The sequence below is a fragment of the Rutidosis leptorrhynchoides genome, chromosome 7, assembly GCF_046630445.1.
Source record: "Rutidosis leptorrhynchoides isolate AG116_Rl617_1_P2 chromosome 7, CSIRO_AGI_Rlap_v1, whole genome shotgun sequence".
Lineage (NCBI taxonomy): Eukaryota > Viridiplantae > Streptophyta > Magnoliopsida > Asterales > Asteraceae > Rutidosis > Rutidosis leptorrhynchoides.
The window spans coordinates 44,095,856-44,123,432 of record NC_092339.1 but is presented as its reverse complement, the minus strand read 5'-3'; the positions used below and the strand labels follow the sequence as shown (position 1 = coordinate 44,123,432).

At 33.6% G+C, this 27,577-nt stretch overlaps 1 protein-coding gene across 1 annotated transcript; it reads left to right on the top strand.

Annotated features, from left to right (window-relative positions):
• The first annotated feature begins 652 nt into the window (after positions 1–652).
• LOC139859153 (ubiquitin-conjugating enzyme E2 2-like) lies at positions 653–27,490 on the top strand. Its single transcript, XM_071847955.1, has 6 exons — positions 653–763; positions 8,037–8,050; positions 26,439–26,472; positions 26,709–26,787; positions 27,045–27,133; positions 27,347–27,490. The coding sequence occupies exons 1-6, from the start codon at positions 653–655 to the stop codon at positions 27,488–27,490; spliced, it is 471 nt and encodes a 156-aa protein (XP_071704056.1).
• The last annotated feature ends 87 nt before the right edge of the window (positions 27,491–27,577 follow it).

The following is a 27,577-nucleotide window of genomic DNA, read 5'->3' as shown; positions in this document are numbered from 1 at the left end:
ACTACCACAAACTAAACCCAAGCTAAATAATCATGCGCATGGTCCATGCATTTAAGACTATTAATATATTAATCTATTTTGATCTTGCCTCTATTCAGACGGGTTATTATCTATTCGGATTTTATTTATTGCCATATATAGAGAAAAATAGTTATGGAGTTTGAATATAAATATAAATATTCTGGTATCTATGTTTATCCAAACTATATAGAATAGAATTTGAGTATAAATATAAATACAAAACCTACTATGCATTATATATACACGTATTACAGCGTACAAAGGCTGTGAGTCCCCTCATCCTTACGGTTGATTACCTTCCGACTAACATAATCTTTCCGTCAGCTTAACATTACAGGCAACGTAATATATCAATCGTTTATAATTTTCTATTTAATAATCATAATTATTACTCTACTTTGAAACGGAACTAACCCTAGAATCGACTAATATCTCATCACATTATTTGATTTTAGGTTAAATATCGCTTCTTATGCTTTGTGATTTATCTAACCATAACCATAACCATAAAGATATATGGTTCATATATAACGTTATCTCTTTTTATTATGTGCTGTAACTCTGAGGTGTATATGAATATAAATAACTGTTATATTGATTCTCGTTGAAGTGTCAATAGTAGGTGACGTGGATGTCGACGAGTGCACGGACGAGATTAATTAGGGATTTTGAGACGTTGCAGTATGATCCACCTGGTGGAATCACTGGTGGACCTTGTGATAATAATCTCATGCTATGGAATGTTGTTATAATTGATGGATAATCATGTGTACTTTTAGTCAAAACAGATTAATGCAGCGGATAGTTAAAATAATAATCTTTTATTATTTTATGAACAAAATTTAACAAGATTAAATTTTCACTTATTTAATGAAACATGCACATGATTAATCTTTCCCAATGATCCAGTTACATCATAATAATTGTCATGAATATAAAACAAAACAGGAGTTAACGATATACCTTTCTTGAAAAATTGATGAGACGGAGAGAAACTTACGATCAAAAGTATGACCGTCTCTTTGGATAGTCCACACTACACTTCAAACGACCGTCAATGGATGCTAGTCCAAACCCAAGTAATATTAATCAACCTTTGGTTAATATTATGAAATCAAAATTTTTAGTTCATCGAAAGAAGAATGAGAGATTAATTACTCCGTAATATGGTACAATATATATAGATATTTTATTTTAATATTTCGCCCGTGAACCTTTTAAAAGAATCCGTGAATTCAAATTACGTATCATAAAGTCGTATTTTTCAAATACTCCAGGGGTATGTTATGTAACTTATAATTAATAATTTCTATCATGTCGCTTTCATGTGAATAGTAAATTAATTAATTTCGATTCATTTACTATTCATATGAATAGTAAATGAATTAATTTCGATTTACTATTTTGTTACTTGAGTAGTATGTATATATGTATATATATATATATATATATATATATATATATATATATATATATATATATATATATATATTATTTGACGTCTCGGTGTATATGTGTGTGACTCCGAAAGCTCAAATGATGTTGGCCATATAGTTATATGTTGTACCTTGCACATTAATCCTACAGACTCCCACTTGTGCATGGCACAACACCAAGTAACTATACAAACAATGGTAAGCGTCTAGCAACACGTCATTGTCCCCAAATTCATGTGAGGGTAGTTTCTCGAAACTGTTTATGGTAAGTTTTAAATGTCATTCGTCCTTTTGTTTCAGATACTTTAGTTAAACTTGAGATATAGATCATCGGTCATTCTCATTTGTTTAACAATTTTGTTTCTCGATCTTAGAACTGAATTAGATCACCAAACTAATTAAGTATCATCTTAATTACATTTGGGTGCGGCCACACAAATATCTTATTCATTCATCGAGGAGCTCAAAAGGTATCTAACTCCAAACATTTTAGAGGAACAAATCCTATATTGCATACACGTGTTTATCACGAGCTTTATATTATACCCAATAATGGCATTTATAACAGCCTTATTCAGGACAGTGTTTAACCATATCAAAGTACAATGTTCCACACATCAAAACTGGCGTGCATCTCAAGTCTAATGACATAAAGACATAATCACTAAAAGATTCACTACTGACAATGATCCATGTAGTGACATCTCGGATGGGTCATTCCAACATTCATCATCAATGAATACATATGAATTTTGGTCTCAACAAATTAACTATTTATCATCAATAAATATAACCAAAACTTCATATTAATCTTAATTCATGTTATTCCCATAACATAACCGATTATAGAGATTTGGAATAATCAACAATTATTCATGGATTAAACATGCTAATATAGAACACAGTGATATAAATGAAACTGATCATACCAACTATATATCAATTCATTAAGATAAAACTGCTTAATGTTCCAAAAATATTCAAATACTAAATTACAAATTAAAAAGATCAGCAGCATAACGAAGTCCAATACTACTAGCATGATCATCATGCTTGTTGTGTGTCATGGGCTTCGTGAACGGGTCAGCCACATTATCATCTGTATGAATCTTAAGAATACTAATATCATTCCTCTCAACGACTTCTTGAATGTAGTCAAACTTTCGAAGAATGTGTCTGCTACCTTTACGTACACGTGATTCTTTTGCAAGTATAATAGCACTTGAATTATCACAGTACATTTCCATAGGGGATTCAATGCTGGGAACTACTCCGAGTTCAGCAATAAACTTCCTAATCCAGACAGCTTCTTGAGCAGCTTCTGAGGTAGCAATGTATTCTGCTTCCGTTGTAGACTGTGCAACTGTGCTCTACTTTGAGCTTCTCCAATCAACTGCTCCACCATTCATGAAAAAGACATACCCTGACTGGGATCGAGAATCATTTCGATCAGTTTGGAAACTAGCATCTGTATAACATCTAATACTCAACTCTTCTCCCAAACCACCGTAAACCAAGAACATATCTTTAGTTCTCCGCAAATATTTAAGAATGCTCTTAACAGCAATCCAATGTTCTTCACCTGGATTCTGTTGATAACGACTCGTCAAACTCAAAGCTAACGAGACATCAGGTCTAGTACATAACATGTCATACATAATGGAACCTATAGCCGAAGCATACGGAACACATTTCATTCATCTTATCTCATCAGGTGTGATCGGACTTTGAGACTTGCTCAAGGTTATGCCCTTTTGCATGGGCAATGCTCCGCGCTTGGAGTTTTGCATGTTAAATCTTCGCAAGATTTTATCAATGTATGTACTTTGACTCAAACCAATAAGCCTTTTGGATCTATTTCTATAGATCCTGATTCCTAGAATATACTTAACTTCTCCAAGGTCTTTCATGGCAAAACATTTTCCAAGCCAAGATTTGACATCTTGCATAGTTGGAATGTCATTTCCAATAAGTAGTATGTCATCAACATACAAGATCAAGAAGATAACTTTGCTCCCACTAGCTCTAATGTAAACACGAGGCTCATCTTGGTTTTGAGAAAAACCAAACTCTTTGATTTTCTGATCAAACTTAAGATTCCAGCTCCTGGATGCTTGCTTTAATCCATAAATGGATTTTAGAAGCTTGCATACTTTAGTAGGATGCTTAGGATTCACAAACCCTTCCGGCTGAACCATATATACGTCCTGATTAGGTCGCCATTTAGGAAAGCGGTTTTGACATCCATTTGCCATATTTCGTAATCATGAAAAGCAGCTATGGCAATAAGTATCCTAATTGATTTAATGCTCGCGACAGGTGAAAAAGTTTCCTCATAATCAATTCCTTGAGTTTGAGTATAACCTTTTACCACCAACCGAGCCTTAAAAGTATTTACATTACCGTCCATGTCAGCCTTCTTCTTAAAGACCCATTTACACCCCACTGTCTTGCAATTGGGTGGAAGATCAATCAAGTCCCATACTTGATTATCTTTCATGGACTGCATCTCTGCCTTCATAGCAACTCCCCATTTGTCAGATTGTGGATCTGACATGGCTTCACCATAGCTAGAGGGTTCATCATAATCCTCTAGATGAGGTTCATTTGAATTAATCAGAAGATTTAACCTCTCAGGTTGATGAAGAGTTCTACTAGATCTACGAAGTATAGGTGCAACACGTTCTGGCTCACCAACAGTGTGTTCAGCTTCAACGTGCGGTTGGCTAGTGCCTTCAGAAGGTATGTTACTTTGTGATTCTTGAATTTCTTCAAGATCTACTTTACTCCCACTGACTTCTTGTAAGAGAAGATCTCTTTCAAAGAATTCAGCAAACCGAGCAGTAAACACTTTGTTTTCAGCTTGGTAGTAAAAGTAGTAACCCATTGTTTCCTTTGGGTATCCCACAAAGTGACATTTGATACCTCTGGGTTCTAACTTGTTTGAAGTGTCACGTTTCACATACGCTTCACAACCCCAGACTTTCAAATAAGACAACTTAGGACTCTTTCCATACCATAACTCATATGGTGTCTTTTCTACCTTCTTGGTTGGAACCATATTGAGTATGCGTGCAGCAGACTCTAATGCATAACCCCAAAAAGACATTGGTAGAGTAGTTAGACTCATCATAGATCGAACCATATCAAGTAAAGTTCGATTCCTCAGTTCTGACACACCATTGTGCTGTGGTGTGTAAGGTGGAGTAAACTGTGAGACAATCCCACAATTCTTCAGGTGGTCCAAAAACTCTTGACTCATATATTCCCCTCCCCGATCAGAGCGAAGGGCTTCAATGGTCTTTCCAAGTTGATTCTCTACTTCATTTTGAAAGATTTTGAATGTTTCAAAAACTTCATGTTTATGTTTCAGCAAGTAAACATAACCATATCTACTATAATCATCAGTAAATGTAACGAAGTATGATTCACCATTTCTAGACATAGTTCCAAAAGGGCCACATACATCAGTATGTATTAGTCCTAAAAGATCGTTAGCTCTTTCACCTAAACCGGAGAAAGGAGCCTTTGTCATCTTTCCACATAAACATGACTAGCATACATCAAATGACTCAGAGCCAGTTGATTCCAAAAGCCCATCAGATTGGAGTTTTGAAATGCGTTGTTTGTTTATATGACCAAGACGACAATGCCATAGATAGGTATTATTGATAATGCTAAAAACGAACATATATTTCATAGCATTATTCATCAAGAAAGACAAGCTTTTAGTTGCAATTGTTCTATTTACAAGTGATATTCGTTTAAATAATAAAAGGTGAAGACAAAAGACAGATTCGACGAATTGAAGACGCAAACGACCAAAAAGCTCAAAAGTACAAAATACAATCAAAGAGGTTCCAATTATTGATAAGAAACGTCTCGAAATTACAAGAGTACAAGATTCAAAACGCAAAGTACACGATATTAAATTGTACGCAAGGACGTTCGAAAATCTGGAACCGGGACCAGAGTCAACTCTCAACGCTCGACGCAACGGACTAAAAATTACAAGTCAACTATGCACATAAATATAATATAATATATAAATAATTCTTAAAAATTATATATATATTATATTAATATTTAAAATCGTCGGCAAGAAAGACTCCAAAAGGGACTGAGCTGTAATTTCAATCTCCGCGACTCGCGGAGTTTGAAGGCCAAAAGGGCCGCGAGTCGCGGAGCCCCAATTTCTGAAACTCCCTATAAAGCTCGCGCATTCTGATCGTAAAAAATCATCATATATCCATCTCTCTATCTATATCGTATATATTTATATTTATATTTTAATTTTAATTTTAATCTTAATAATAAGGGTATGTTAGCGAATGTTGTAAGGGTATAAGTCGAAATTCTGTCCGTGTAACGCTACGCTATTTTTAATCATTGTAAGTTATGTTCAACCTTTTTAATTTAATATCTCGTAGCTAAGTTATTATTATGCTTATTTAATCCAAAGTAATCATGATGTTGGGCTAATTGCTAAAATTGGGTAATTGGGCTTTATACCATAATTGGGGTTTGGATAAAAGAACGACACTTGTGAAAATTAGACTATGGGCTATTAATGGGTTTTATATTAACTAAACAATACCTTGTTAATTTAATATACAAACTTATAATTCGACATATTTATATATAACCACATACGCTTTACTGGGTACGGTGGGCGGGATATCTATAAATACCAATAATTATTCATTTTACCGGATACGGAACTGGATTAATAGTTAATAGACATGTTGAAATAGGGGTGAATTACATTCAAGGGTAATTGGTGTAATTGTTAACAAAGTAGTAAAACCTTGGTTTACACGCAGTCGATAACCTGGTGTATTCATTAAACAAAGTATTAAAACCTTGTTACAATTCTAATCCCCAATTAGTTGGAATATTTGACTTCGGGAATAAGAATAATTTGACGAGGACACTCGCACTTTATATTTATGACTGATGAACTATTATGGACAAAATCCGTATGGACATATTAAATAATCCAAGACAAAGGACAATTAACCCATGGGCATAAAACTAAAATCAACACGTCAAACATCATGATTACGGAAGTTTAAATAAGCATAATTCTTTTATTTCATATTTAATTTCCTTTATTTTATATTTAATTGCACTTCTAATTATCGCATTTTTATTATTATTGTATTTAATTGCACTTTTAATTATCGTACTTTTTAATTATCGCAAGTTTATTTTATCGCATTTTTATTATTCGCAATTTCATTATCGTTATTTACTTTACGCTTTAATTTAAGTCTTGTATTTATTTTTAATTGGTTTTAACTGTGACTAAAGTTTTAAAATCGACAAACCGGTCATTAAACGGTAAAAACCCCCCTTTATAATAATAATATTACTTATATATATATTTGTATTTTTATAAAAGTAAACTAATATAGCGTTAAGCTTTGTTTAAAAAGATTCTCTGTGGAACGAACCGGACTTACTAAAAACTACACTACTGTACGATTAGGTACACTGCCTATAAGTGTTGTAGCAAGGTTTAAGTATATCCATTCTATAAATAAATAAATATCTTGTGTAAAAACGTATCGTGTTTAATAGTATTTCCTTGTAAAATTTAATAGTATTTTATACCCCTTAGCTTTAACTATCAAGTATTTTTGGCGCCGCTACCGGGGACCTCTTAAAAGCCGAAAGCGCAACGCTACATAAAAAAAAAGATTTTTATTTTACTTTTATTAAAATTCGTTTTTATAAAAGTACGTTTTAAATATTCAAAAATATAAAAAGAAAAACAAAAATTTATATATTTTTAAGAGTTTGTTAAAAGTTTTATAAGTTTCTTTATTTTTATTTTAGTATAAGTTTTATTTAAATATCTTTTATTTATATAAAAACAGAAAATTAGAAAACATAAAAAAAAAAAAACATCGAATAAAAAAACGTACCTGAGTTGATTTTTGGAACCCCGCGACTCGCGGGGTTTGCTGCATTGAATACCGCAACTCGCGGAGCTTTTTCTGACACGCCTGCCAGAAACCCTAACTGCAATTAATACGGAGTAATAATTATTATTATTAATTAATTAAGATTTAGGTTTTAATTAAATTAATATTTAATTTTAATCATTTAGTTATATTAAGTTTTAATTAGTTTTATTTATATATTTAAATTAATACTTTTATAAAATAATATAAAAATAATATTTTTATAAAAATTGTGCTTTTTACAACTTTTAGTATATTTTTATATTTTATCCCTTTTTAATCGTTTTAGCGTAACTTTTGTATTTTTCGCTCATATTTAGTTTTAATTCATAGTCTTTGCCATAGTTATTTTTACTTCTAGATTTTTAGGTTTTGCCGTAGAATTCCTTAAGTGCTTTTTCTTTAGACTAAGATTTAAGTGCTTTAGAATTTTGCGACGCAGTTTTTAGATTTTAGTTTCTTTTTAAGATATTTCCATTTGGGATTTAGTTTTTCCTGTAAGCTTTAATATTTTAGACGACTTTTACCTATGTATTAATTATCATTCCAATTAGTAATCTCAATTTGCGATTATAATTTTAAGTTAGTTGTAGTAATAAGGTTAGGTTAGTCAAGTATTTTTAAGTTTTATAAGTTTCTTTTATTTTTCCGTCACCTTTTATTTTTCGACCTTTTTCCGACGAACTCTTTTTCTTTCTTATTTCTCGCTATTCTAGTTTTTAGGATATAGATTTTTATTCTACTTCTTATCTAAATTTCTTAAAATTACGAAAATTTATTTTAAGTGGTTAAATTGATAAACATCAAAATTTTCTGGTTCGTAGTAATAGTTGAATTTGTACGTGGACCGGGTTATTGGAGCCAAACAGTCCTCAATTATATTGAGACCAAACGAATCATGCCCCTCTGCTGCATCTTTTGGCTATTCGAAACGTGGGCAAAATCAGAAAAGTCTATTGATTGGATAACTTATTATAATTTTTCTTTCCTTTTAAAAACTAATAGGATATTCAGTGAATGCACCAAGCAAGACGTTCACCACCTTTTGTACGTTCACCACCTGTAACTAGATCAAGACATTTAGCAAATATTACCACCGTTGATTTTTCTTTAGAATCGTCATCCAGTCGACCAAGTACTCCAGTTCAAATTTCCGATAATCCATTTTTTGAACCCGACCTCACAATTGAGAATTCGGAGAATATTCAGGAACGATTCGTAGATCCTGAACCACTAAACTTTCCTCCGGAACCACCAATCATTCAAACAGAGATTGTTGAGGAACGAACCATTAAATCAGAATCCTCTAGTGATTCCGATTCAACAAATTCAATTATGGAGAATCTGGAACCTTTAAGTATGGAAGACCGAATGAGAGCTAAACGCACTGGCCAAGGTCACGCAATTACTCATCCAGACATTAATGCGCCAGATTATGAAATCAAAGGACAAATTCTACACATGGTGACTAATCAATGCCAATTTAGTGGTGCGCCGAAGGAAGATCCAAATGAACATTTACGTACCTTTAATAGGATCTGCACACTATTTAAAATCCGAGAAGTGGAGGATGAACAGATATATCTCATGTTATTTCCCTGGACTTTAAAGGGAGAAGCCAAAGATTGGTTGGAATCGTTACCTGAAGGGGCGATCGATACATGGGACGTTTTAGTTGAAAAATTTCTTAAACAATTCTTTCCGGCATCTAAAGCCGTAAGACTTCAAGCAGAAATTGTTACGTTTACACAGAAGCCGAATGAAACTCTATATGAGGCGTGGACAAGATATGGAAAGTTGTTAAGAGGATGTCCGCAACATGGTTTAGACACCTGTCAAATAGTACAAATATTCTACCAAGGATGCGACATCACTACAAGGAAAGACATAGATATAGCAGCTGGTGGTTCTATTATGAAGAAAACCAAAACTGATGCTTACAAAATTATTGATAACACTGCTTCCCACTCACATGAGTGGCACCAAGAAAAAGATATCGTTAGATCATCTAAAGCAGCTAGAGCCGATTCTAGCCATGACTTAGATTCTATTTCCGCAAAGATAGATGCTGTGGAGAGACGAATGGAAAAGATGACTAAAGATATTCACTCAATACGAATTAGTTGTGAGCAGTGTGGAGGACCACATTTGACAAAAGATTGTCTTAGTATTGAATTAACAATGGAACAAAGAGAGAATATTTCATACATAAACCAAAGGCCTGGAAATAATTATCAGAATAATTATCAACCGCCAAGACCGATTTACAATCAAAACCAGAATTATAACAGAAATATTCCATACAACAACCAACAAGGTCCTAGCAATCAACAAGTATCCAATAATACTTACAATCAGCAAAGACCTAATTTTCAAAACAAACCACCACAACAAACCGATGATAAAAAGCCGAATTTAGAAGATATGATGACGAAGCTAGTTGAAACTCAAACGCAATTTTTCACATCTCAAAAACAAACCAATGAACAAAATGCTCAAGCATTTAGAAATCAACAAGCTTCTATTCAAAATCTGGAACAAGAAGTAAGTAACCTAGCAAGGTTAATAGGTGAAAGAAAACCGGGAAGTCTACCTAGTGATACAAATGCTAATCCCCGAAATGAAACAGCTAAAGCCATTACCACAAGAAGTGGTACAACACTTAAACCTCCTGAAATACCTGTAACTTCTGATGAAGCTATTCCTACTCCACAAGAACCACAACATAATCAAGATAAGGAAAAAGAACCGGTAGTTGAAAAGGTTAATGAAGATAATACAATTAAGGATAAACCTTATGTTAAACCATATCAACCACCACTTCCTTACCCGAGTAAAATGAAGAAAGAGAAACTTGAAGCCGAGCAATCCAAATTCTTGGATATGTTTAAACAGATAAATGTAAATCTTCCTTTCATTGATGTGATTTCAGGAATGCCTAGATATGCTAAATTCTTGAAAGATCTAATCTCAAATAGAAAGAAAATGGAAGAACTCTCGGCTGTTACTATGAATAATAATTGTTCAGCAGTGCTGTTAAATAAGATACCAGAAAAACTATCTAATCCAGGAAGTTTCACAATTCCATGTTTTCTGGGTAGTCTTAGTTCAATAGAAGCATTGACAGACTTAGGTGCTAGTATAAATCTAATGCCGTATTCACTATACGCTAAACTAGACCTTGGAGAATTAAAACCAACCAGAATAAGCATACAACTAGCCGATAGATCAATAAAATATCCTAGAGGGATAATGGAGAACATGCTAGTTAAAGTTGGTACTTTAGTATTTCCAGTAGATTTTGTTGTTTTGGACATGGAAGAAGATTCTCAAGTTCCTCTCATATTAGGAAGACCATTCTTAAACACGGCTAAAGCAATGATAGACATGTTCGGTAAGAAACTGACCCTAAGTATAGAGGATGAGAGTGTTACCTTTTCAGTTGATAGAGCAATGCAACAACCACAATCTGCAGATGATACATGTTATTATATTCAAACTATAGATGCACATGCAGAATTATTAGAAGAATTTCCAGAATTACAAGGAACAGGAGAATGTTCTTTAGGAGAAGGTAATGAACCAATTGATGAAGCTGAAATGTTAGCTACACTTATAGCTAATGGATATGAACCAACAACAGAAGAAATTCAAATGCTAAAAGAAAAAGACAGATATCGATATAAATCATCGATAGAAGAACCTCCGAAATTAGAGTTAAAGCCACTTCCAAACCATTTGGAATACGCTTATTTACATGGTGAATCTAAATTACCTGTAATAATATCGTCTTCTCTTACTGAAAATGAGAAATCACAACTCATTTCTGTGTTGAAAGCTCATAAACCAGCCATTGCATGGAAGATTCATGATATTAAAGGAATAAGTCCTTCGTATTGCACACATAAAATCCTTATGGAAGAAGGTCATAAAACGTATGTGCAACGCCAACGAAGACTAAATCCTAATATGCAAGATGTAGTTAAGAAAGAGATTATTAAACTGCTAGATGCAGGTTTAATTTATCCAATTTCTGATAGTCCATGGGTAAGCCCAGTTCAATGCGTGCCTAAGAAGGGTGGCATGACTGTCATTACAAATGAGAAAAATGAGCTTATTCCTACTAGAACTGTAACAGGATGGCGTGTGTGTATTGATTATAGAAAATTAAATAACGCCACCAGAAAAGATCACTTTCCCTTACCTTTCATAGATCAAATGTTGGAAAGATTAGCCGGAAATAGTTACTATTGTTTTCTAGATGGATTTTCCGGATATTTTCAAATTCCAATAGCACCCGAGGACCAAGAGAAAACCACATTCACGTGCCCTTATGGTACTTTTGCTTACAAACGCATGCCATTTGGACTTTGCAATGCCCCTGCAACCTTTCAAAGGTGTATGATGGCGATTTTTCATGACATGATAGAAGAATGCATGGAAGTTTTCATGGATGACTTTTCAGTCTTCGGTGATACATTTGAATCATGTCTAGTTAATCTGAAACGAATGCTTATTAGATGCGAACAATCAAATCTAGTACTTAATTGGGAGAAATGCCATTTCATGGTTAAAGAAGGCATCGTTCTTGGACATAAAATTTCAAAAGAAGGAATTGAAGTGGATAGAGCTAAAGTAGATGTAATTGCTAAACTTCCACATCCCACCAATGTTAGAGGAGTTAGGAGTTTTCTAGGGCATGCCGGTTTTTACCGACGTTTCATAAAATATTTTTCTAAAATTGCCACTCCTATGAATAAACTCCTAGAAAAGGATGCTCCATTCATCTTTTCAGATGAGTGTATCAAATCTTTTAATATTCTTAAAGAAAAACTCACTAATGCGCCGATCATGATAACACCAAATTGGAATCTACCATTTGAACTAATGTGTGATGCAAGTGATTTTGCAATGGGAGCCGTTTTAGGACAAAGGATTGAAAAACGATTTCAACCTATATATTATGCTAGTAAGACGTTACAAGGAGCACAAACGAACTATACAACTACTGAAAAAGAACTCCTTGCTATTGTCTTTGCTTTTGACAAATTTCGATCATATCTCGTTCTAGCAAAAACGGTGGTCTATACCGACCATTCTGCTCTTAGATACCTATTTTCAAAACAAGATGCTAAACCAAGATTAATCCGTTGGATCTTACTCTTACAAGAGTTTGATATTGAAATCCGAGATAAAAGAGGAGCATAAAATCTCGCCGCTGATCATCTTTCTCGTCTTGAAAATCCTGAATTAGAAGTTCTAAATGAATCGGCCATACAAGACAACTTTCCTGATGAATATCTATTGAAGATATATTATAAAGAAATTCCATGGTTTGCAGACTATGCAAACTACTTAGTTTGTGGATTCCTTGAAAAAGGATTATCGTACCAAAAACGAAAGAAATTCTTCAGTGATATAAAACACTATTTTTGGGAAGATCCACATCTGTTTAAAAGTTGTCCCGATGGAATAATACGCCGATGTGTATTTGGATATGAAGCTAGTAAAATATTAAACCATTGTCACACAGGACCAACAGGAGGGCATTATGGGCCTCAACTAACAGCAAGAAAAGTTTATGATGCTGGATTCTATTGGCCTACAATTTACAAAGACGCACACCTTCTTTGCAAATCCTGTGATGCTTGTCAAAGGGCCGGAAAAATAAGTCAACGTGATGAAATGCCACAAAATGTTATCCAAGTATGTGAAGTATTTGACATTTGGGGTATTGACTTTATGGGTCCATTTCCAAAATCTCATAATAATCTATATATACTCGTAGCCATTGATTATGTATCTAAATGGGCGGAAGCACAAGCTCTCCCAACTAACGATGCACGAGTTGTAGTCAACTTTTTAAAACGTCTTTTTGCAAGGTTTGGAACACCGAAAGCTTTAATAAGTGATCGGGGTACCCATTTCTGTAATAATCAACTTGAGAAAGTTCTTAAAAGATATGGAGTAACTCATAAAATCTCCACCGCATATCATCCACAAACAAGTGAACAAGTTGAAAATACCAACCGAGCTTTAAAACGTATTCTAGAGAAAACCGTAGGATCAAATCCGAAGGAATGGTCCATTAAATTGGAGGATGCACTCTGGGCTTTTAGAACAGCCTACAAAACTCCAATTGGAACCACACCTTTTAGACTTGTTTATGGAAAAGCATGTCATCTTCCAGTAGAAATTGAACACAAAGCATTTTGGGCTTTGAAGACATGTAATCTTGAATTACAGGAAGCTGGACGTCTACGATTAAGTCAACTAAACGAATTAGAAGAATTAAGACATGAAGCATACGAAAATTCGTTAATCTATAAAGAAAGAACGAAGAAATGGCATGATAAAAGAATCAGAAGTTCAAAAGAATTTAAAGAAGGAGACAGAGTTCTTCTTTTCAATTCACGATTCAAGCTATTTCCTGAAAAATTGAAATCAAGATGGTCTGGACCATTCATAGTCAAAAGAGTTTTCCCATACGGAACGATAGAATTAATAAATTCAAATGCGATTGAATTTAAAGTTAATGGTCACAGAGTTAAACATTACATACATGGTCCGATGGAAGTCGACAACGAAGTTAATCACAATTTCGACACCACAGCTAACTAAGTGTGGGGAGAATCAAGTCTTTAAAGGATAATATGTATTTCTGTTAGAGTTAGATTGTCTGTTTTCGTGTAATTCTCGAAAATGGAACCCGAATGGTCTTTCCCTAGCAGACCCTAAAGAACTAGTCTTCTCCCCCCATTCTGAATTTTTATTTTTTTTAGGTTTTTACAAAATGAAGACTGCCTGTGAACTAAACCATGGTCTAATGCTACACGCTTTGATCACTAAACTTAATAATGACACACTACCGAGTGAAATAGTATCAGTAATCAGAGAAAGAATGGACGGAGTTAGAAAAGAATCCAGATGCGAAGATAATAAGTTACAATTTGGTAAAGGAAAATCAAAATCCGCAGCAAAAAGAAGAGTACGACACCTAGAAAGATGTCACAAATGCGGAAAATGGTCACATGGAGGTAAATGTTCAAATAATCAAACCTATTCAAATACCGAATTTGTTACTTTATGCAGAGACGGACCGTTCATATGTTTAGAAGAAAAGACACTGAATGCTCGAGGTTACGCCTATGTAGCCATGGAAAACCAATTAAACCGACTATCTTATGAATGGGATAGATCATATAACTAAGAAATCTATTTCACAGGTATGTCTGTACAGTTTTTATTTTATTTTTTTTATTTTTAACCTTTTGATAATAAACGCTAATTTGTTCGCTATAAAGTATTAAATTGGTATTGAATAAAATTAGGTTTGGCGACCGAAATTATTGATATCATTCAAAAATTTATTACATCACTGCGAAATTTAACGTTTATTCTTAAGGTATAAATATCTTTAATCAATCAACCCAAAATATTTCAAAAATTCGTCATGAGTTAAATTAGGTTTTGGAACCGAAATTACTTTACCGAAAAGAGGGGCGCATATAGTAACATCACCATCAGCCCGTAGTATGATATTGTCCGCTTTGGACACAAGCCGATCACCGACGGGCTACCCGCGCACGAGCACAACCCCGGATCGCACTTCAACCTCACGGATTTGCTTCTCGGGTAAACACCCTCAAAACGCGTCATCACAGAGTGCGCAGCACAACTGGTATGATACTGTCCGCTCTGGGCCACAGGCCGATCACCGACAGGCCAACTTGCCCCGGATCGCACCTACCCGCACGGCTTTAAACGCGTCTTACCAGAAGAGGTATCCACACCCTTATAAGGAGTGCTTTGTTTTCCTCTCCCACCGATGTGGGACGAGTCTGTTACAACTCTCCCCCCCTTCGGGACACTGCGTCCCCGCAGTGCACATCGATGCGGGCCCCAGCTCTGATACCATAAGTAACATCACCATCAGCCCGTAGTATGATATTGTCCGCTTTGGACACAAGCCGATCACCGACGGGCTACCCGCGCACGAGTACAACCCCGGATCGCACTTCAACCTCACGGATTTGCTTCTCGGGTAAACACCCTCAAAACGCGTCATCACAGAGTGCGCAGCACAACTGGTATGATACTGTCCGCTCTGGGCCACTGGCCGATCACCGACAGGCCAACTTGCCCCGGATCGCACCTACCCGCACGGCTTTAAACGCGTCTTACCAGAAGAGGTATCCACACTCTTATAAGGAGTGCTTTATTTTCCTCTCCCACCGATGTCATATTTTTGATAATATTTGATTGATTAAAGTGGGATAAAAAGCCAAAAAGATTTTTAATTTTATCTTTACCATGTTTTTAAAATTAATATATAAATCTTAAATTAATATTGTAAACTTTGTAAAAACAATATATTTAAAATTGTAAATATTTGAAAAATTAATATAAGTTTGGTGTGAATTTATAATATAAATTTTTAAATTAAGTTTGGTGTGAATTTTTAATTTTTAAAATATGAATTTTTAATTTTATGCATTTTAAATTGTAAGTTTGGTGCGAATTTTTAATATTAATTTTGAATTTTATATTTAAATTGTGTGAATTTAAAAAACAAAAATTTACTTTATCTCATTAAGTTAAAAATATGATTTTTAAAATTCGTCGTAAGTTGAAGACTAGGTCTTTGAACCGAAATTGCTTTACCCGAGGGAGAGACGAGAACTTTTATTATCATTATTTTTAATCTTATTGAATTAAAGTATGCCAAAAACATTAAAAAACCCAAAAAATCTTAGCTTTTAAAACAATCGCTACAAAAAGACAAATTTTAAAATTTTGTCGAAGGACGGACTAGGACATCGATCCGAAACGACCTCGTCCTAAATAACAAGGGAAACAAAATTTTAAAATTAATTACTTAATTATTTTAATTAGTATAAGATTAAAAAAAAAAAAAAAAAAAAAAAAAAACTCCGCGACTCGCGGAGTTTGAAGGCTTAAATGCCGCGAGTCGCGGGAGGATCGAAATACAGAAAAAATAAAATCGAGCTAAACAGCTCAGTCCACACACCACAAGTAAAACACAGCAAAGAACAGCCAAAAAAAAACTGCGAAAACACCCCAAAATCACAATTTTTAACCGTTAATCATCAAATCTTTTACTAAAATCATGTTGAGAAGGATGCTATCAAGGAATTACTCAAGAAAAACGGTAAATTTCTACACCTAAACACCATTTAATCCGAAATTAGTGTTCTTGAGCAATTTTTTTCCCAATTTGATTTTGATGCCTTTTAGTGTAATTATGCTTAAATTGTTTATTTATTATGCTTGTATAACCTAGATTGATGCTGTTTAACATGATTAGAAGCCTTAAACTTCAAATTTTGAGTAATCTAGGGTTTGTGTTCTTGAGCAAATTTGGGGCTTTTTGATATAAACAGGTTATGGCCGATTTTTGTCATGAATTGTTGCTAAATTAAGTAGTGTAACATGTTTAGGTAGTTAAATGATCCAAACTTTGAGCCTAAACATGATTTTGAGAATTAAAGTGGACTTTTTCAAGTCTAAAATTCATGAACTTGATTTTTGAGAGATAATGCCATTTAAAACTTGTTTAATTGCTAGTAATGATTATTTTGACATGTTATTTGAGTTGAATGCTTATGAACTTGGCGAACATTTTCGTATATGCTTATTTGAAAAAGTGTAGATTTGATAAAAATGTGAAAATGAGCTTAAGTTTGATATAAATTGATCATGTCATTGTAATTATTTTGATTGATGATTTTGCTGACACTAATGCATATTTGGATGCACAAAAATTGTGTTTGATGTGTTTTGCAGACTGAAAGGGGTGAATCTTCATCCCAAGCCTGCAATGCTCCTGCTGAGAATGTGGAACAACAGGAGGTGGATAACTACTACAAGCAGGATATACCTCATCCAGTCATGACATTTTCTGATATGCACTTGGAAGAGTTGCACCCGAACCTGAGATTTGACAGACTTTGGATTGATTATCCAAAATATCAAAGGGGTTTGCATACTCTTCATTCCAAAGTTGTTGAGGTACCTAGGGTCATAGAATGGGGACCCTTAGAAGCTGTAGAATTGGCCGGGCCAATTAGGGAATTACTTGTACAGAGGTATGGTAATTCTACTTTTAATGACTGGGTACGTTTATTCACCATGCGTAGACCTGTATATAAAGTATGGTGTGAAGAATTGTTATGTAGTATAGAATTAAATGATCGGGTAGCTAGTTTAACCGATCGATCTTTTATTAGATTTTTGTTAGGAGGTTCGATGCGCCACATGTCTTTACTAGACATGGCTCAGGCTTTACGTATATATACGCCTGAGGAGTTAGCATCTGCCGATTGTAGAGGGTTGATACTAAATGGTAGAAAGATAGATGAAAATTTTGATACACACGGTGTATGGAGTCAAATGACAAGCCATCACCGATTCAAAGGGGGAAATTACTCTTATTTGGATATAGATAGAGCTGAATTAAGAGTGATTCATAGGTTTTTAGCTAATTAAATTACACAAAGAGGTAAGAACAAGGAAAAGGTAAATGAACAGGATTTGTTTTACCATATGTGTATTCGAGACCCACAAAGCGCTGTAAGTATACCGTATTGTGTGGGTTACTATTTATCAGCTATGGTTAGGGGGATGAGACCGCATAGCATAATAGGAGGCGGTATTTTTATTACTTTGATTGCTGAATATCTCGGTGTGGATATAAGTCGGGGGGGATTATTAGTCGAAGAACCAGAACCCCGCGATACTATAGGTTTAAATGTATACCATGGTGCGAAAGTTTTGAAGAGGCGAAATAACGCCGCAGTACAATACCATGGTAGACATCCACAGGTTGAGAGAAACCAACAGCAAGGTAATGTAGGAGGGGGAAATGAGATGCAAGAAATGTAAAGGTTTATAGCTTCACAGGAATACGAAAATGCTAGACAGAGAGCATTTGAAGATTGGCAAGTTCATCAGAACCAAATCATAGCTCATTGCCAACACATAGGTAGAAACTATATTCCTACACCAAAACCCATATTCCCTCCCTGGTCTATAGAGATGCAACCACCGTATCCTACGTATAACCCTGCCGAAGCATTCTATAGCACCTATGGTTATGCTTGGAACCCCTATTAGTACCAGTATCATCCCTAGTCTACTTAGTTTTATTTATTTTGTAATTTGTAATGTTAATACATTTAATACTTATGTTAATATTGTAATAGTTTTTATAATTTTCTAACTTTTATTCTTAGATTTTAATAATTTTTGAATGTGGGGTAATATACCAAACTTCAAAAATATGTATATATGTTTGCAGTTTATCTTATGTACACAACAGGGTAAAACAACGCATTTTCAAAGACTGGCATTAAGTTCAGCAAAAGCAACTAATTTTGACGACAAGATGCAAAATATATGTGAAATAACAACAAGACGGAATGAACAAATGATGTGCACCATTTATCATTCAGCAAACAAACGCCAATATGTTTGGAAACTTTGGTAAAATTTAATCAATTTCACACAAATCACCCTCAATAATTTAAATTGTTACTGATTTCTTGCAAATGAGGGCATTGCAAGATCTTAAGTGTGGGAAGGGGTTAAATTCTTTCAGATTTTAAAATTTTTTACTTTATACACTTGGTTACCATTAAAAATACTAGTAAAGCAGTAGTTGTATTAGAATCTAGTGCTCTCTGATAATAAAGAACAGCCCTAGTCTTATATACTGACTACCCAATTCTAGTAAAATTTTTAAAAATTTTCAATTAAATGAACTCAAAATCATGTTTATACATATTTATGAACAATAAAACTAGGTTTTAACACCGAAATTATTGTTACCTCAAAAAAGGACATAAATTGAGAAACAAACCAAAATGTTAAAATTCATTTAAAATGGAATGGAGGACGATAAAAAGGAAAATAAAAGCCAAGTGTGGGAAAATTTACCAAGTTATCTTAAACATATGTCACATATATCTGTAACAAATAACTGAAAATACTTTTGCTTTGGACTAAACTAAAAAGTTTAACCTGATTTACTGTAAGAAAGATGGATCTACACGATGAATCAATTCCATCATTAAAAGGAAGTAAAGTCTTCCGAAAAAGAAACGCGCTTCTTGATTTAGGTCATGAAGTTGTCGTCCAGACCAGCTGTAGGTTGACGAAAAATCTAGAAAAGTCATCACTAAAATCAGCAGGAAATCCACGGACCTCAGCATTAAACAGGGTCGCCAAGTGGTCAGATTTATCCTAACCATGAGAAGGATTTATCTCGTAAAATGGGGGGCACCATGCAAATTAGCTGGATAAGACTAATGAATCAGATCCCCAGAAAGGATAATCTCCTTAAAAGATCAAAAATCAGCTTTTAAGCCTGATATTACTCAATCCTTGAGATTGACCTTAAATATTGAGAATTACAAACTCATGGAATTCAATGATATCTAAACTCGAGCTTGAACGAGAAAATATTTTGATCAAAATTACAAACCGATTTGTTTTCTGAAAACCCTATTTTCAATGCGTTCATTACCATTGAACGTAAAATCCTAGTAATTCACCTGGAATTCATTAGGTCACCTGAACTAAATCGGGTGTCAACGGTAAGAACGGTGGTTGCATAGTGGTCAAAGACAGGACCTTGTGCCAGACCGAAAAATCATAAGGGTAAGCTTTACTATTGCTCCTACCAAGGATAGTAATTGCGTCTGACACGTTATAGACCATAATCAAATGCATGTCATTAGACATTGCCTTAACAGTTGCTTGTTCAATGCTTTCCTTTACAACCGGACGGTAGTTTACCGAAAGGTAATATACGGGACACGTAAACTGGACGTGTTGCTTTCCAAATACAAGGTTAGCAAGTGGGTGACACAAAACCATAAATTTTGAGCTAAAATTTTCAAATCTGAAACCCACCAAACCTACAAAAATATTTTGCAAACACCGGTAAAGGGTTATTCCGGAAAACTTATCTAGGGTAAAAACTAGATTTAATTTTCAAAGGATCAAATGTTTTCATAAAGATCTAATTTCCTTAATGGATCTAAATTTTTATAGTCATGTGGGACTGCAAACCATATCGTTACTACCATTGTTTATACCGCCGTATAGAAATCACTGATGTACAAAGTGTGAAGAATAAAGAAGTGATTCTAGTATTTCAAGACGATATTGCTTGAGGACAAGCAACGCTCAAGTGTGGGAATATTTGATAATGCTAAAAACGAACATATATTTCATAGCATTATTCCTCAAGAAAGACAAGCTTTTAGTTGCAATTGTTCTATTTACAAGTGATATTCGTTTAAATAATAAAAGGTGAAGACAAAAGACAGATTCGACGAATTGAAGACGCAAACGACCAAAAAGCTCAAAAGTACAAAATACAATCAAAGAGGTTCCAATTATTGATAAGAAACGTCTCAAAATTACAAGAGTACAAGATTCAAAACGCAAAGTACAAGATATTAAATTGTACGCAAGGACGTTCGAAAATCCGGAACCGGGACCAGAGTCAACTCTCAACGCTCGACGCAACGGACTAAAAATTACAAGTCAACTATGCACATAAATATAATATAATATATAAATAATTCTTAAAAATTATATATATATTATATTAATATTTAAAACCGTCGGCAAGAAAGACTCCAAAAGGGACTGAGCTGTAATTTCAATCTCCGCGACTCGCGGAGTTTGAAGGCCAAAAGGGCCGCGAGTCGCGGAGCCCCAATTTCTGAAACTCCCTATAAAGCTCGCGCATTCTAATCGTAAAAAATCATCATATATCCATCTCTCTATCTATATCGTATATATTTATATTTATATTTATATTTTAATTTTAATTTTAATTTTAATCTTAATAATAAGGGTATGTTAGCGAATGTTGTAAGGGTATAAGTCGAAATTCTGTCCGTGTAACGCTACGCTATTTTTAATCATTGTAAGTTATGTTCAACCTTTTTAATTTAATGTCTCGTAGCTAAGTTATTATTATGCTTATTTAATCCAAAGTAATCATGATGTTGGGCTAATTACTAAAATTGGGTAATTGGGCTTTGTACCATAATTGGGGTTTGGATAAAAGAACGATACTTGTGGAAATTAGACTATGGGCTATTAATGGATTTTATATTAACTAAACAATACCTTGTTAATTTAATATACAAACTTATAATTCGACATATTTATATATAACCACATACGCTTTACTGGGTACGGTGGGCGGGATATCTATAAATACCAATAATTATTCATTTTACCAGATACGGAACTGGATTAATAGTTAATAGACTTGTTGAAATAGGGGTGAATTACATTCAAGGGTAATTGGTGTAATTGTTAACAAAGTAGTAAAACCTTGGTTTACACGCAGTCGATAACCTGGTGTATTCATTAAACAAAGTATTAAAACCTTGTTACAATTCGAATCCCCAATTAGTTGGAATATTTGACTTCAGGAATAAGAATAATTTGACGAGGACACTCGCACTTTATATTTATGACTGATGGACTATTATGGACAAAATCCGTATGGACATATTAAATAATCCAGGACAAAGGACAATTAACCCATGGGCATAAAACTAAAATCAACACGTCAAACATCATGATTACGGAAGTTTAAATAAGCATAATTCTTTTATTTCATATTTAATTTCCTTTATTTTATATTTAATTGCACTTCTAATTATCACATTTTTATTATTATTGTATTTAATTGCACTTTTAATTATCGTACTTTTTAATTATCGCAAGTTTATTTTATCGCATTTTTATTATTCGCAATTTCATTATCGTTATTTACTTTACGCTTTAATTTAAGTCTTGTATTTATTTTTAATTGGTTTTAACTGTGACTAAAGTTTTAAAATCGACAAACCGGTCATTAAACGGTAAAAACCCCCCTTTATAATAATAATATTACTTATATATATATTTGTATTTTTATAAAAGTAAACTAATATAGCGTTAAGCTTTGTTTAAAAAGATTCTCTGTGGAACGAACCGGACTTACTAAAAACTACACTACTGTACGATTAGGTACACTGCCTATAAGTGTTGTAGCAAGGTTTAAGTATATCCATTCTATAAATAAATAAATATCTTGTGTAAAAATGTATCGTGTTTAATAGTATTTCCTTGTAAAATTTAATAGTATTTTATACCCCTTAGCTTTAACTATCAATTATTCAAGTCTTTCTTGACTCGTTTGGCAGTACAGGTATATACAGAATTATTATTTGAAATCACACCATGCATATCAATTTCAAAAATACCATCACGTGGAATAGCATTAAAATAAAATACATTATTCTTAGAAACTGAAATACCAAGGTGTGTAAAAGTAAGTTCAAAACCAACATCTTTCAAAAGAGAAACTGAAATTACATTGCTCGTAATACTAGGAGTATAATGACATTTTTCCAACAAAACAATAAGACCACTAGGTAGAGTAAGTGCATAGGTGCCAATAGCTTCGACAGCAGCTCGAGCCCCATTCCCCACTCTTAAGTCTAGTGTGTTGTTCTTTAGTCTCTTACTTCTTCTCATTCCCTGCATATTGTTACAGATGTGAGTACCATAACCAGTATCAAAAATCCAGGAATCACTAGAAAAAGTATATAACTGTATATGAAATATACCTGATTTGCTGGTCTGGCCAGCTTTGCCTTTTCTCAACTCAGATAGGTAGGAAGGACAGTTCCTCCTCCAGTGGTCAACTTTTCCACAGTGAAAACATTCAGCGTCTTTTGCTGGGTTTTCTTTCTTGGGAGGTGGTGGAATCTTTTTCTTAGCAATTGACTTGCCTTTTCCTTTTCCCCAAGTTTTTGGCTTATTCTTTCTCACCTTACCATCCCTAATCATCAGGACACCTGGATTGGAAACCTTATATGGAATATCCCGTTCAGCAGTTTTGAGCATCGAGTGCACCTCTGCCAGAGATTTCTTCCAACCTTGCATATTGTAATTCATTACAAATTGGTGATACGATTTTGGCAGTGAAACCAAAACCGTGTTCACAGCCAAGTTAGGCGGCAAGGTAGTTCCAAGTTTTTCCAATCGGTCAATGTAGCTTTTCATTTTCAAGACATGAGAGCTCACTGATTGACCCTCCTCCATTTTGCATGTTTGAAGAAGCTTATAAGTTTCATATAACTCTTGACTTGCCTGTTTTTGAAACATATTTTTCAGCTCAGTCATCATATCATATGCTGTACGATCTTCCATTTCCTTTTGGAGGTCAGAAGTCACACTAGCAAGCATGATTAAAGCTATCTTCTCTTGCTCATCAAACAACTTTTGATAAGCATTCTTTTGAGCAGCAGTAGCTGTCTCAGGAGGAGCTTCGGGTAAGGGTTCTTCAATTTTGTTCAACTTCCCTTCATATTTGAGAACAATTCTCAGGTAGCGGTACCAATCGAGGAAGTTTGAACCATTGAGTTTCTCCTTCTCCAACAAAGAACGGAGGGTGTTTTGGTTTACGTTTTGATTGTTTGACATCTACAAAAGAACAAGGTTCAATTTTAGTATTTTCGATATAATACTTTAATAAATTAATTACCCAAGTTTTAATATATTTAAAAACAATTAATTTATGAAAGCCTAAGATCCACATAGAGGTTCCATAACTACATCTGTTGATCAGCTAGCAGTTATAGAGTCTACTGGTAGGTAGCGAGTACCAATTGCATCACATGTGCTACTCTTAGATCTTTATGGGACCTTGAGATATGTGCAGTCTAGCAAACCACTATTATCTATTGGCATGTTTGTCCCATCCTTGCCTCGAACTCAGGTCTCACCGTGAATACGATTAAGTCGTCCAATTTAAAAACAGTGGAAATTCAGCCTAGTCTCACTCGTAACTAAAAATCCACCTCGTGGCTATAATTCGATTAGGTCTCACCGTAATCAAAAAATAATGAGGAGTGTTTGCAAGCTCATTGGATGGCATGACTTAAATTTGACGGGTATTTTGAAAATGTTTGTGTTAACAAATAATGCATGCACACAAGATTCACTACACTATTTGTTAAAAAATTATTTTAACCAATTTTATATATGTCGATCGTGTTTATGCGTCTAGTTTGTTATTTTATTTTATATAAAAAAATAACAAATACACATTGTGTATCATTTTAAAACATTTTTAAAAGATGTCGCTCATATATATTATTCGAGTTTCAAAAAAAATATTTAACTTTAAACTCGTTAGAGTTAACTTTTTAAAATCATCAATTTTAACCTTTGAAACTCGTTACTAGTTTTATTTGATGTTTTCATCAAAAACATTTAGCATATATTATAATCAACAATTAAATATAAATGTGGAAAAATAAAACACAACCCTACCATGCATCACACACACATATCCTAGCCCAAAAATCCTATGCTTGATCTCATGAGCCGACATGGGATCAAGAGGTCAAACTAAGGGTAATATCGTAGCTCCCACTTGATTCAAGAATTAAGTGAAAACTTGACAAACACCATCGTTGTCTACTTGACCTGTTCGCCATCTTCTAAGCCAAAAGCATGTTGTATTTTATCTTCAATCTTCATCTTGTTACATTTATTTAAAATTGAAACATACAACTAATCTAATACTTTTACAATTTATAATAAACTTAAATACAATACTATGAAAATGAAAAATAAATATAATACAACTTTGGCTTCAAAATGGCCTTTCTAATAAATAATCAACATGACATAATATTGTCGTAATCAACAATCACAAAAATCATACATAGGTCGGGGCATTATGGGCTATGTGTGCAATCACAATTTTAATAACTACATTATAAAAACTTAAATATGGCTTGTCCATGGTTACAATGCATGTGTATAACCATGAAATAAAACAATCAACAATTATAATAAATATTCAAGTCATAACAATTAAATCTACAATTTAAAATAGTGATATTCTTTCAATCATATTTGTGCGTCATGAGGTTAAGTCTAGATCAACCGAGTTGACTTTAAAAACCAAAAAGGTTTCAACTTTCACCAATATACCACAAAGCTAAATCTAAAGAATAGTCACACGACAATTAAGATGGTGTAAAAACGGCTCGGATACCACTGATGGATAATCATGTGTACTTATAGTCAAAACAGATTAACGCAGCGGATAGTTAAAATAATAATCTTTTATTATTTTATGAACAAAAATTTAACAAGATTAAATTTTCACTTATTTAATGAAACATGCACATGATTAATCTTTCACAATGATCCAGTTACATCATAATAATTGTCATGAATATAAAACAAAACAGGAGTTAACGATATACCTTTCTTGAAAAATTGATGAGACGGAGAGAAACTTACGATCAAAAGTATGACCGTCTCTTTGGATAGTCCACACTACACTTCAAACGACCGTCAATGGATGCTAGTCCAAACCCAAGTAATATTAATCAACCTTTGGTTAATATTATGAAATCAAAATTTTTAGTTCATCGAAAGAAGAATGAGAGATTAATTACTCCGTAATATGGAACAATATATATAGATATTTTATTTTAATATTTCGCCCGTGAACCTTTTAAAAGAACCCGTGAATTCAAATTACGTATCATAAAGTCGTATTTTTCAAATACTTCAGGAGTATGTTATGTAACTTATAATTAATAATTTCTATCATGTCGCTTTTATGTGAATAGTAAATTAATTAATTTCGATTCATTTACTATTCATATGAATAGTAAATGAATTAATTTCGATTTACTATTTTGTTACTTGAGTAGTATATATATATCTTATATATATTTTTTATTTGACGTCTCGGTGTATATGTGTGTGACCCCGAAGGCTCAAATGATGTTGGCCATATAGTTATATGTTGTACCTTGCACATTAATCCTATAATAATTGGGTAGGTAAAACTCAAGTGTGATTAAATACTTTAATTTTAATGATATGATCATGATCATTATATGTTTCTGTTACTAATTGATTAGTTTATACATTTGCATTGCAGTCCTGATTTCACTCCTTGGCATGGAGGTATGCGAGTTACTGATATCATTTGTATATTAAAATTAGGGTGTGTTTTTTTTACATCTTATTTGAATGGTTCAGCGTTGCTATATGCTATATGCTGAATCATTCAACATTCAAATATGAATGACCTATGGTGCCGCCATCCAGAATTCTAGACAATGTGTATTGATATAGTTGCTATATATGATATGAAAGTATCATTATATTAGCTGACAATGTGTAACGGGCACTTTCAAGTTTGTTCGAGTTGACACTGAAGTTTTCAGAAGATTATTCATATAAGACACCTTCGATACAATTTATTTCTAAAATGTTTCATCCAAACAGTAAGTTCTCTATATCATATTTTGGTGTATGATATATTTTTATACTTTAATATTCAAAATTAGTGTATATGTTAAATTGGGCTCCCTTTACTTGATGGCATGCAAACTGGTTTTTTGTTACCAAGCTGTTAACAAAAGTTCACCAAGACACCAACTCATTATAAAATATGCAATGCAATTTGATGCAACATTTATATTTTTTATGTAGTAGGTAGGTGGTTTATTTTGCTCTTATTTTGTCATTTCTTACTGACCATTTTATGAAGATGGGCGCATATACTTGGGTATTATTGAGAGTACGTGGACTCCAGTTTATGATGTTGCTGCTATTCTTACCACAATTCAAGTGAGCCAGCTTGTTTTAATATCTAACAGTGATTATTGTCTTTGGCATAATTAATAAATTGAAATTGATAAATTGATTAACTAGAAAGAAACCTTTTTAGTGTAATACCTACATCTGAAATGCCCCATAAGCTTAACAATATCTAAGAATTAGTTGAGTATGTTGATATATTTTTATTGTCTAGTAACATCATGCATTTCCTTCCCATTGTAGTCAATGCTCTGTGACCCAAGCCCATATTCACCAGCCAATCGTGAAGCAGCACGTATGTTTATTGAGAATAAGTGGGAGTACGATCGAAAAGTGCGAGATATTATTGCGCGGAGCTTCACTGCTGACCGGTCTTGTAATAACTAAGAATTGAGTTACAGACTAGGAAACATTAGCAATGGTGGTTAGATTTGTGACACTTGGACCTGCACAATGGCTATGTTATTTCAATTT

Excerpts from the sequence above, each read along its gene's own strand:
- LOC139859153 (XM_071847955.1), top strand. The coding sequence starts at position 653 with ATGTCGACGAGTGCACGGACGAGATTAATTAGGGATTTTGAGACGTTG. Across the intron at positions 26,473-26,708 it reads CTTGGCATGGAGGTATGCGA|TTGACACTGAAGTTTTCAGA; the intron begins GTTACTGATATC and ends AGTTTGTTCGAG. Across the intron at positions 26,788-27,044 it reads TAAAATGTTTCATCCAAACA|TTTATGAAGATGGGCGCATA; the intron begins GTAAGTTCTCTA and ends CTTACTGACCAT.